At 28.0% G+C, this 11115-nt stretch overlaps 6 protein-coding genes across 6 annotated transcripts; 2 read left to right on the top strand and 4 right to left on the bottom strand.

Annotated features, from left to right (window-relative positions):
- Positions 1-4: 4 nt before the first annotated feature.
- Positions 5-359, bottom strand: LOC119663779 (histone H1-like; the record flags this gene model as incomplete). The annotated part of the gene is made up of 1 exon (XM_038073381.1): positions 5-359. A coding segment is annotated over exon 1 (330 nt), but the record flags the coding sequence as incomplete, so codon positions are not given.
- Positions 360-3535: 3176 nt separating this feature from the next.
- Positions 3536-3990, bottom strand: LOC119663777 (histone H2A). Its single transcript, XM_038073379.1, has one exon. The coding sequence runs from the start codon at positions 3932-3934 to the stop codon at positions 3560-3562; it is 375 nt and encodes a 124-aa protein (XP_037929307.1). The 5' UTR covers positions 3935-3990; the 3' UTR covers positions 3536-3559.
- A 126-nt stretch (positions 3991-4116) lies between these two features.
- Positions 4117-4551, top strand: LOC119663778 (histone H2B). The gene has a single exon (XM_038073380.1). The coding sequence runs from the start codon at positions 4132-4134 to the stop codon at positions 4501-4503; it is 372 nt and encodes a 123-aa protein (XP_037929308.1). The 5' UTR covers positions 4117-4131; the 3' UTR covers positions 4504-4551.
- A 1046-nt stretch (positions 4552-5597) lies between these two features.
- LOC119663776 (histone H3) lies at positions 5598-6119 on the bottom strand. The gene has a single exon (XM_038073378.1). It carries the CDS (start codon positions 6033-6035, stop codon positions 5625-5627), a length of 411 nt encoding a protein of 136 aa, XP_037929306.1. The 5' UTR covers positions 6036-6119; the 3' UTR covers positions 5598-5624.
- Positions 6120-6340: 221 nt separating this feature from the next.
- LOC119663780 (histone H4) lies at positions 6341-6652 on the top strand. Its single transcript, XM_038073382.1, has one exon. The coding sequence runs from the start codon at positions 6341-6343 to the stop codon at positions 6650-6652; it is 312 nt and encodes a 103-aa protein (XP_037929310.1).
- Positions 6653-8173: 1521 nt separating this feature from the next.
- Positions 8174-8895, bottom strand: LOC119663775 (histone H1-like). The gene has a single exon (XM_038073377.1). It carries the CDS (start codon positions 8843-8845, stop codon positions 8174-8176), a length of 672 nt encoding a protein of 223 aa, XP_037929305.1. The 5' UTR covers positions 8846-8895.
- Positions 8896-11115: the final 2220 nt, after the last annotated feature.

The following is an 11115-nucleotide window of genomic DNA, read 5'->3' on the forward strand; positions in this document are numbered from 1 at the left end:
ATTTAAATGAACCAGATGCACCTTTTCCTTTTGTTTGTATCAATTTGCCATTAGCTACAGCAGTTTTCAAATATTTTTTAATAAATGGAGCCAATTTCTGGGCATCACATTTATATGTGGCACTTATATACTTTTTAATTGCCAACAATGAAGATCCGCTGCGTTCCTTCAAGTTCTTGATAGATGCATCAACCATTTGTTGTGTTGATGGATGAGATGGAGCTGCAGAAGGTTTTTTTACTTTTGTTGCCTTTTTAACAGCAACTTTCTTTTCAGGAACGGCAGTTATCTCCTTTGGAGAATCTGTATTTGCAACGGCAACAGCTTCAGACATATTTGCTTTTTAATATTCCGTAATATTCTTACTTAGAATATTTTTTCGCATTTTTATGGTAGCTTAGCTCACTTTGTACGAAGCGCCGAGAAGAGCGCATTTATAAAAATTTTTCATTAATACATATTTCTACTGAGTTTGAAAAAATTTTTCAACATTTATTATTAATTTTAAATAGACCAAGTAAATTAAACACAATTATTTAAATCAAATTAAGTAAAGAAGATATTGAATATTTTATTACATTCATTTTTATACTAATTATAATTATATAAAATATATAAAAATTGGTTTAAACTTTAAATTTTGTAAATCTATAGTTGAACTTGTTAATAAATTAGAATATTTTAAAGTTATCTTTTGTATAATTTATATATTAAATTATTTATTAAATAGTTTATTCAATTCTCTGTTAAATTATATATATGGTTTTATATATTTCATATATTTATAAATGCAAATTTAATAAAACATGAGATGCATAAAAACGTCAGTTTTAACATTTTGAATGCTTATGTTTTATCCTATTTTGAAATATTAACTCAATTTATATAAAAGTTTAAAATTTCAAAGCACTAATAGAAATAATTATAAATAAATATATTGTATTTTAATTAGAATATAAGATTATCACTTTTAATTATATCAAATAGTGTCTATTTGAGATTAGATATCCATCCATAATGTTAACATGTTACATTGAATTCGTTTACTTTAAGATATGTTTTAAGATTTTCTATACGTATTATTTTTAAAATTTTATTACAAGTTTTAAATAATTTTTAATCATGTGAAAAATTATTATATATAAACGTTATTAATAACATATCAGCAATTAAATTTATAGTTTTCAATATCATTCGAATAACAACTGTACGTATCCTACTTAATAGAATTCATAAAAAAAAATTATATCTACATACATGATTAAAAATATATAAGAATGAAATCATTTTACTTTTTCTTTTATAATTATAATTTAATTATTTAACTTTGACTATTATAAGTATTTTATTAAATATGTATATTTAAAAAAAATGTTCTTTTTATTACTTTATAATTAAAATAAAATTAAAATTAAATGTGCGTATTCTAACATTTTTATAAGGAGTGATATACGACATAAAATGTTAAAATTTAAGATGAATTTTTTTATAAACTAACATGGATATGGATAACATTTAAATAGATACTGAAGTATATATATAAACTTGCGGCTGCAATCTTCCATAGTCATTCCTAAGAGCTAGTTTTAGTAGGTTCAAGACTCACACAGTGGCTTTGGATGTTTTCCATCTACTGCCATAAATCTTTTATAAAATATAGAATATTTTATAAAACTAATTCAGATACAAATTTTAAAAACTCTACCTTTAAATAATTTATCTATAATAATAAATATTACAATACCAAAATATTGAAATAGTAACTATGATAATAATAGTAAACATTTAGGCCGTGTGCGAGTTCGAGTATATTTAGGGGAAATAGTCAATTATGTCGGTATGGCAGCGATTGTTGGTACATACCAGAATTTCTAATGAGATAAATTAGGTGTTACCATTTTGAAAATTTTATAAGATGTTTAGTAAATAAATAAATAAATTTTAAAACTTTTAAAAGAAAAATAATTATTTTTTATATGTTTCCTTCTTTATATTATGAATATTAATGTTTTTTAATAATTGTATCACATTTATTTAATAATAAATACAAATATTTGGCACAAAATTATTAGGTTCTTGATTTCAAAAAGGTAATTATGAAACTTTATGCTATTGGCCTGGCAACGTTATTTGTTTTGTACATTTTTATTAGTAACAAATATAATATTAATATTATTGTAACTTAGATTATACTACCTGCGAAGATTTATGTATCTATTTATTGATACGCGAATCTATGATAAATATTAAAAGATTCTTAATAATATATAGGGTTAGGCGATTGAAGTGTTACAAATTACACAGCGATATGTTTGTCAAACTGATATTGCCAACTACGTCAAATTCATATGAATGACAGCTATTTATATTGTTTACAAGTTACCACAAGCATTTGCGTCTAAGTTTTATAGAACTAATATTATTCGAAATGGAATTAAAAAATAAGTGTGATTGCATTATATTTGGTTGGAAAATTACAACTAGCTATTGTGCTTGAGCTCAAATATCTCAATGTGAATAAAATGTTTGTGTATCGTACCTTAAATCGTTATAATAGCTCAGGCAGAGTCACCAAATGCTATAGTGGTGGACAAAAAAAAAACAGCAACATTGCCTAAAATGGTTCGGAAAGTGAAGGCTCGACTTAAACGAAATCCACGTCGTAGTACTAATCAAATGGCCAAAGAACCGATAATATCTGAACGAAGCATCTGACGCATTTTCCAAAATAAGCTCAAGGTAAAGCTTTAAAAGTTCCAAGGCACAAGATCTTGCACCAAAGCAACAAAAAGTTAGACTCGAATGAGCAAAGGAGTTGTTACGCTGGGCCAATTTGGAGAGCAAGTTGAGAACTAAAAAATAAGCCAGTTTCGATACGCTGAAGAAAGCTTTTATTCAGGAATAGGCCAAAATACTGGAAGATCACAGCCATAGTCAAGACAAAAGGTGGCCACATCAAGCTAGAGTGAATGGATTGTGAAATTTTAATTATTTTCACAAATTTTTGTAATTTGAATCAATAAAAAAATAATGTGATCGCTTGAATAGGTAACACTTCAATTATCTGACCCTGAATAATAAACTTGCATTCTTAAAAAATAGTGGCACAGCGAACCTGCTTTCTAGGAAGTCAATTGGAACGCATACACACTCGTATGTATAAAAACTGGTTGATACCTGCTGCCCAAAAACAAAAAAAAAAATTATTACTATGTAGCAAAACGCAGTGTTAAGTTATACACTAACAATGCTATGTATTTTATCTGTTATGTAGGCTGATTTACAATTTTCGAAGATTTCGATTTCATGAAGGTCTTCCAGGAATGTAACGGAACAGAAGGGCGAGGCAAGAAATGATTGATTGTTAAGTGTTTTAAAGTATGGCTTGTGTAAGTTAGTAGGGTAGGTATGATAGTATGTACAATATTTATATCAATTGATTTAATGAAATACATTTTCTTTAATAAAATAAATTTTGTCGTCCTGAAAAGGACGGATTAATTGATAGTTAATTCTCCACGTATATGTATTCGTATTTTAATAAATAAAATAAAATAATTTAAGCCTTCTTTTCTGTTTTCTTTGGCAAAAGTACAGCCTGAATGTTTGGTAGTACACCACCTTGTGCAATTGTAACACCAGACAATAATTTGTTCAATTCTTCATCATTACGTATGGCCAACTGTAAATGACGAGGAATGATTCTTGTCTTCTTATTATCGCGTGCTGCATTGCCAGCCAATTCAAGAACTTCAGCAGCCAAATATTCCATAACGGCAGCTAAGTAGACTGGAGCACCTGCACCAACGCGTTCAGCATAATTGCCTTTACGCAATAATCGATGAATACGACCAACTGGAAATTGTAATCCAGCACGATTTGATCGTGACTTTGCCTTGCCTTTAACTTTACCACCTTTACCACGACCAGACATAGTTGAGTTGAGTTTCTAGTAGTTGAGATTTATAAAAATTGGATCTATTTTTTTTTAATGATGCCGACAAATTATCTCATATACTTTTTCTAAACGCAATTTAAAATAAAAAATTGCTTTAAACTTTCGTTTGAAAAATGTTTATATAGAAACGGAAATTGCCCCAAATCGACGATTAAAATTTAAAATCAGAAATCATGCCACCAAAAACTAGCGGAAAAGCAGCCAAAAAAGATGGAAAGGCTCAGAAAAATATAACCAAAAACGATAAGAAGAAGAAGCGCAGGAGGAAGGAGAGCTATGCTATCTACATTTATAAAGTGTTAAAGCAAGTCCACCCCGATACTGGTATATCATCGAAAGCCATGAGCATCATGAACAGCTTCGTGAATGACATATTCGAACGTATTGCTGCTGAGGCTTCGCGCTTAGCACACTACAATAAGCGCTCCACCATTACTAGTCGGGAGATTCAAACTGCTGTTCGTCTTTTACTTCCCGGTGAACTGGCTAAGCACGCAGTTAGTGAAGGAACAAAAGCTGTCACTAAGTATACTAGTTCCAAGTAAATTGCGTTATATCAAACAAACACCACTTATTCAAAAGGCCCTTTTCAGGGCCACAAAAATATTCAATTGAGTTGATAATTTCTCTATATTATAAATATGTATAGATTCCTGAAATTATTTACGAAAACTGACAGGCTTACCAATACCGCGTTATTGAATCTCAGAATGGTTGCAAGCTCCTCGGGGAGGTACGCAGATCTGATAAAGTTATAAACAATAATCCAGACAAGGATTATTGTTAATAGAAAGTAAAAGTGCTCAAGTGCACTGACTCAATTAACCTCAACATAATAATAATATAAATATGATATATATTTTGTTTTTGATATTTCTTTTAAGAGGCTACTGATAGAAGAAAAAAAATAAAAAAAAACTTTGACAGTCTCTTCATGAATTATCAGCTATCGTTTGGTTGTTAGTGAATAAATGATTCAATCAACAAATTAATTTCTGTCAGTTTTGACGATCTTACAGTTTTTTGATCATGGATAATATAACCTGCTAAATAGAGTTAACTCTTGAATTAACGAGTGTTAATCCTTATCATCAGTCTTAGTACTATCATCGCTTTTAAATTGATATATTCTATATTTGCATTCGTGCTTTAAATTTGAAAACATACAATTTCATGGGAGCTCTTTTACAACTCATTCCTTAAACGTTCTTTTAGTAAGTTCAAGTCATTTACATTACATTATGGCTTTTGATGCTTTCTGCTTACAGCAAAAGAAAAATAAAACATATTGATTCAATTAAATGTTATGACGTGAAACATTCTATGTCTAATGATATACTATATGATACTAATAATAGTATACATATGATACATATTAATATATATTATGCTACTTCTAATAGCTATGTCTATACTATATCTATATGATATAATTTATCATTATCTCTTTTCTTTGAATAAACTTACTATTATAATTGTTGCATTTACATTTACATTTACATTTTGCTTATTTTATTTTCATAGTCAAAAATAAGCAATTGAAAATAGTCAAGCAATTTCAAACCCTGGATAAGTCATGTCATTTATTTATCTCTTTTCTTTATATAATTTTGGTCCTGAAAAGGACCGATTTTTGTATATTTATAAAATTATATTGCTTCCAATCTTAAGCACGTTCTCCACGAATACGTCTAGCCAATTGAATATCTTTTGGCATAATTGTAACGCGTTTGGCATGAATTGCGCATAAGTTAGTATCTTCAAAAAGACCCACTAAGTATGCTTCGCTAGCTTCTTGAAGAGCCATTACAGCAGAACTCTGGAAACGTAAATCAGTTTTGAAATCTTGTGCAATTTCACGGACCAAACGCTGGAATGGCAATTTGCGAATCAAGAGCTCAGTACTCTTTTGGTAGCGACGAATTTCACGTAAAGCTACAGTTCCTGGACGATAACGATGTGGTTTTTTCACACCTCCAGTAGCTGGTGCACTTTTACGTGCGGCTTTGGTAGCCAATTGTTTTCGTGGTGCCTTACCACCAGTCGATTTACGAGCAGTTTGCTTTGTACGAGCCATAATTTATGAGATATGTTACAATATGGTATTTTAAAAAATAGCGCAATTGAATAGCTCAATTTTCTCATCATACCTGGATGTTCTGTTTCAACTATTCACATGTTTTAACATTCATTGTTTCTCATATTGCTTATTCTTTTTGTTTTGTTTTCTTATGTTTTGTTTTGTTTTACCCAATATTTTTCATATCTTTCGTAGTGCTTATATTTTCTATAAATAGTCGTCAATCATCTGTCGTCACTTCATTTATTGTTTGAATTTGAATTCGAACGGTTCTACCATATCTATAAAAATTTAAATACAAAATGACTGGTCGTGGTAAAGGTGGCAAAGGATTAGGAAAAGGTGGTGCTAAGCGTCACCGCAAAGTTCTTCGTGATAACATCCAAGGAATTACGAAACCAGCTATCAGACGTTTAGCTCGCCGAGGCGGAGTTAAGCGTATTTCTGGTTTGATTTATGAAGAAACTCGTGGAGTATTGAAAGTATTTTTGGAAAATGTGATCCGTGATGCTGTTACATACACAGAACATGCCAAAAGGAAGACTGTTACAGCCATGGATGTCGTATATGCTTTAAAGAGACAAGGCCGTACCTTATACGGTTTTGGAGGTTAAGCAAATAATCAATTATTGATTTAATAATGCAATAATATATTGCCCAATGGTCCTTTTCAGGACCCAAATAATCTTACACTTAAAGAGATAAATTTACATATATATGTGTTGGTATTTTTCTAATATTATAAAAAAAATAAAATTTATTATTAGCCTGATCGGTTTATGTCTGTCGAGTATAATTTATAATTAAAATGATCAGTTTAACAAAGTACAAAATATTTATTATAATTCTCAATTTCTTTGTTACATTAGCAGTATATATGTGGACTAGCTTCTTACGGGCTTAATTATAATTCTCATTCAATTTTTTTATAGAATAAGATAAATAGAACTGACGTATATGAGTAATTTGCGGACTGTTAGATATTGCAGTTTGAAGTTTCCACACAATGGTGTGAAAATTTTCTCCATTCATTCCTAAGAGGTGGTTTTAGTGAATTCAAATCTCACACTGAATCTGAATCTTAATCTTAATCCAAATCCAAGTGTTCAACAAGCAAACTGCTTCCGGGGAAAATGAAAGTGAAAAAAATTCGTATATGAATTAAGTGAATTATGACAATATTATATAAAGAAAAGAAATAAAAGAACTTGTTATTGAAATAAATTAGAATATTTTAAAGTTATCTTTAAGTAATTTGCAGCGTCTTGCAAGTGAGTACCGAGTGTGGTGTGTTAGTTATAAATTAACAAGTGTAATTAGAAGCATTATATAATAATAAATAAAATTAGCATAAACCACTATTTTTATTTATTTAAAATAGAATTTAAAAATGAAATTAAGTGAATAAAATATATACAAGTGAGTATTTCATCAAATAAATGACATATTTTGATATATAATATTTTATGGTCATTACTATAATAAATAAATAATTGGATATTAAATATAATAGAATAAGATAAATATTTATTAACTTAAGAATGATGTGAAGTATTGCACATAATGTCTAAATAAGAGAATATAATTTTTTTAAATGCATAAAGAATTTTTGTTTGCTTATTAGAGATTAAATTTATAGCGCATTACAGAATAAAAGAATTTCTTCATATTATTCATGAGGTATTATTAAAAGAAATGATCGTGCACTGTGACCTACAAGGTATATTGTGCCCATTACTCGGGTTAGAGTGTTTCTCCAAGTCCGTTTTCTTTAATAAAAGACAATATAAAGTCCATCTTTCCTAGTCTTGAATATTTATGATCCATGAAATACCCTCCTAGGTGTTTATTCCGTTTGTGCATCAGTGGGCACTACCCAAGCACATGGTATGCAGTTTCTCTCTTCTCTACAGTATCTGCAGTCTGAGTTGGATTGAATTCCTAACTTCGATAGGTGATTATTCAATCTTTAGTGACCGGTCATTAATAAACGCAATAGGTATACCATATACTAAAACATTTTATAAAATAAATAAATAAATAAATAAATAATGAATCTTCTTATCTTCTTTTTACACATATTTTGTAGCCCTAAAAAGGGCTGTTTTGATGAATTTAAAGTTTGATTTTTAAAATTATTTTTTTGCAGCAGTTTTCTTGACTGATGTTTTTTTAACGGCAGTTTTTTTAGGTTTTGCGGCCGTTTTAGCTTTTGTAGAAGTAGACTTTGGTTTAGCTGGCTTAGCCTTAACAGATCCAATCTTTTTAACACTTTTAACTTTAGCTTTCTCAGTTTTTTTCTTTTCAACACTCTTCTTAGCTGCCGCAGATTTTTTAGGTTTTTTCTCTCCAGATACCTTTGCCTTTGACTTTTTAGTACCTGCAGATGATGCAGTAACCTTCTTCTTCGTAACACCTGATGGCACCTTCTTTTTCTTACCCTCGACAGACGATTTAGGAGACTTAGCAGCAGCAGCTGATAATTTAAATGAACCAGATGCACCTTTTCCTTTTGTTTGTATCAATTTGCCATTAGCTACAGCAGTTTTCAAATATTTTTTAATAAATGGAGCCAATTTCTGGGCATCACATTTATATGTGGCACTTATATACTTTTTAATTGCCAACAATGAAGATCCGCTGCGTTCCTTCAAGTTCTTGATAGATGCATCAACCATTTGTTGTGTTGATGGAGCTGCAGAAGGTTTTTTTACTTTTGTTGCCTTTTTAACAGCAACTTTCTTTTCAGGAACGGCAGTTACCTCCTTTGGAGAATCTGTATTTGCAACGGCAACAGCTTCAGACATATTTGCTTTTTAATATTCCGTAATATTCTTACTTATGAATATTTTTTCGCATTTTTATGGTAGCTTAGCTCACTTTGTACGAAGCGCCGAGAAGAGCGCATTTATAAAAATTTTTCATTAATACATATTTCTACTGAGTTTGAAAAAATTTTTCAACATTTATTATTAATTTTAAATAGACCAAGTAAATTAAACACAATTATTTAAATCAAATTAAGTAAAGAAGATATTGAATATTTTATTACATTCATTTTTATACTAATTATAATTATATAAAATATATAAAAATTGGTTTAAACTTTAAATTTTGTAAATCTATAGTTGAACTTGTTAATAAATTAGAATATTTTAAAGTTATCTTTTGTATAATTTATATATTAAATTATTTATTAAATAGTTTATTCAATTCTCTGTTAAATTATATATATGGTTTTATATATTTCATATATTTATAAATGCAAATTTAATAAAACACGAGATGCATAAAAACGTCAGTTTTAACATTTTGAATGCTTATGTTTTATCCTATTTTGAAATATTAACTCAATTTATATAAAAGTTTAAAATTTTAAAGCACTAATAGAAATAATTATAAATAAATATATTGTATTTTAATTAGAATATAAGATTATCACTTTTAATTATATCAAATAGTGTCTATTTGAGATTAGATATCCATCCATAATGTTAACATGTTACATTGAATTCGTTTACTTTAAAATATGTTTTAAGATTTTCTATACGTATTATTTTTAAAATTTTATTACAAGTTTTAAATAATTTTTAATCATGTGAAAAATTATTATATATAAACGTTATTAATAACATATCAGCAATTAAATTTATAGTTTTCAATATCATTCGAATATAACAACTGTACGTATCCTACTTAATAGAATTCATAAAAAAAAATTATATCTACATACATGATTAAAAATATATAAGAATGAAATCATTTTACTTTTTCTTTTATAATTATAATTTAATCATTTAACTTTGACTATTATAAGTATTTTATTAAATATGTATATTTAAAAAAAATGTTCTTTTTATTACTTTATAATTAAAATAAAATTAAAATTAGATGTGCGTATTCTAACATTTTTATAAGGAGTGATATACGACATAAAATGTTAAAATTTAAGATGAATTTTTTTATAAACTAACATGGATATGGATAACATTTAAATAGATACTGAAGTATATATATAAACTTGCGGCTGCAATCTTCCATAGTCATTCCTAAGAGCTAGTTTTAGTAGGTTCAAGACTCACACAGTGGCTTCGGATGTTTTCCATCTACTGCCATAAATCTTTTATAAAATATAGAATATTTTATAAAACTAATTCAGATACAAATTTTAAAAACTCTACCTTTAAATAATTTATCTATAATAATAAATATTACAATACCAAAATATTGAAATAGTAACTATGATAATAATAGTAAACATTTAGGCCGTGTGCGAGTTCGAGTATATTTAGGGGAAATAGTCAATTATGTCGGTATGGCAGCGATTGTTGGTACATACCAGAATTTCTAATGAGATAAATTAGGTGTTACCATTTTGAAAATTTTATAAGATGTTTAGTAAATAAATAAATAAATTTTAAAACTTTTAAAAGAAAAATAATTATTTTTTATATGTTTCCTTCTTTATATTATGAATATTAATGTTTTTTAATAATTGTATCACATTTATTTAATAATAAATACAAATATTTGGCACAAAATTATTAGTTTCTTGATTTCAAAAAGGTAATTATGAAACTTTATGCTATTGACCTGGCAACGTTATTTGTTTTGTACATTTTTATTAGTAACAAATATAATATTAATATTATTGTAACTTAGATTATACTACCTGCGAAGATTTATGTATCTATTTACTGATACGCGAATCTATGATAAATATTAAAAAATTCTTAATAATATAAAGGGTTAGGCGATTGAAGTGTTACAAATTACACAGAGATATGTTTGTCAAACTGATATTGCCAACTACGTCAAATTCATATGAATGACAGCTATTTATATTGTTTACAAGTTACCACAAGCATTTGCGTCTAAGTTTTATAGAACTAATATTATTCGAAATGGAATTAAAAAATAAGTGTGATTGCATTATATTTGGTTGGAAAATTACAACTAGCTATTGTGCTTGAGCTCAAATATCTCAATGTGAATAAAATGTTTGTGTATCGTACCTTAAATCGTTATAATAGCTCAGGCAGAGTCACCAAATGCTATAGTGGTGGACGAAAAAAAA

This window comes from Teleopsis dalmanni, unplaced genomic scaffold, assembly GCF_002237135.1.
Source record: "Teleopsis dalmanni isolate 2A unplaced genomic scaffold, ASM223713v2 unscaffolded_contig_0877, whole genome shotgun sequence".
Taxonomy (NCBI): domain Eukaryota; kingdom Metazoa; phylum Arthropoda; class Insecta; order Diptera; family Diopsidae; genus Teleopsis; species Teleopsis dalmanni.

Coding starts and splice junctions, on each gene's coding strand:
- LOC119663776 (XM_038073378.1), bottom strand. CDS start 6,035: ATGGCTCGTACAAAGCAAACTGCTCGTAAATCGACTGGTGGTAAGGCA.
- LOC119663777 (XM_038073379.1), bottom strand. CDS start 3,934: ATGTCTGGTCGTGGTAAAGGTGGTAAAGTTAAAGGCAAGGCAAAGTCA.
- LOC119663780 (XM_038073382.1), top strand. CDS start 6,341: ATGACTGGTCGTGGTAAAGGTGGCAAAGGATTAGGAAAAGGTGGTGCT.
- LOC119663778 (XM_038073380.1), top strand. CDS start 4,132: ATGCCACCAAAAACTAGCGGAAAAGCAGCCAAAAAAGATGGAAAGGCT.
- LOC119663775 (XM_038073377.1), bottom strand. CDS start 8,845: ATGTCTGAAGCTGTTGCCGTTGCAAATACAGATTCTCCAAAGGAGGTA.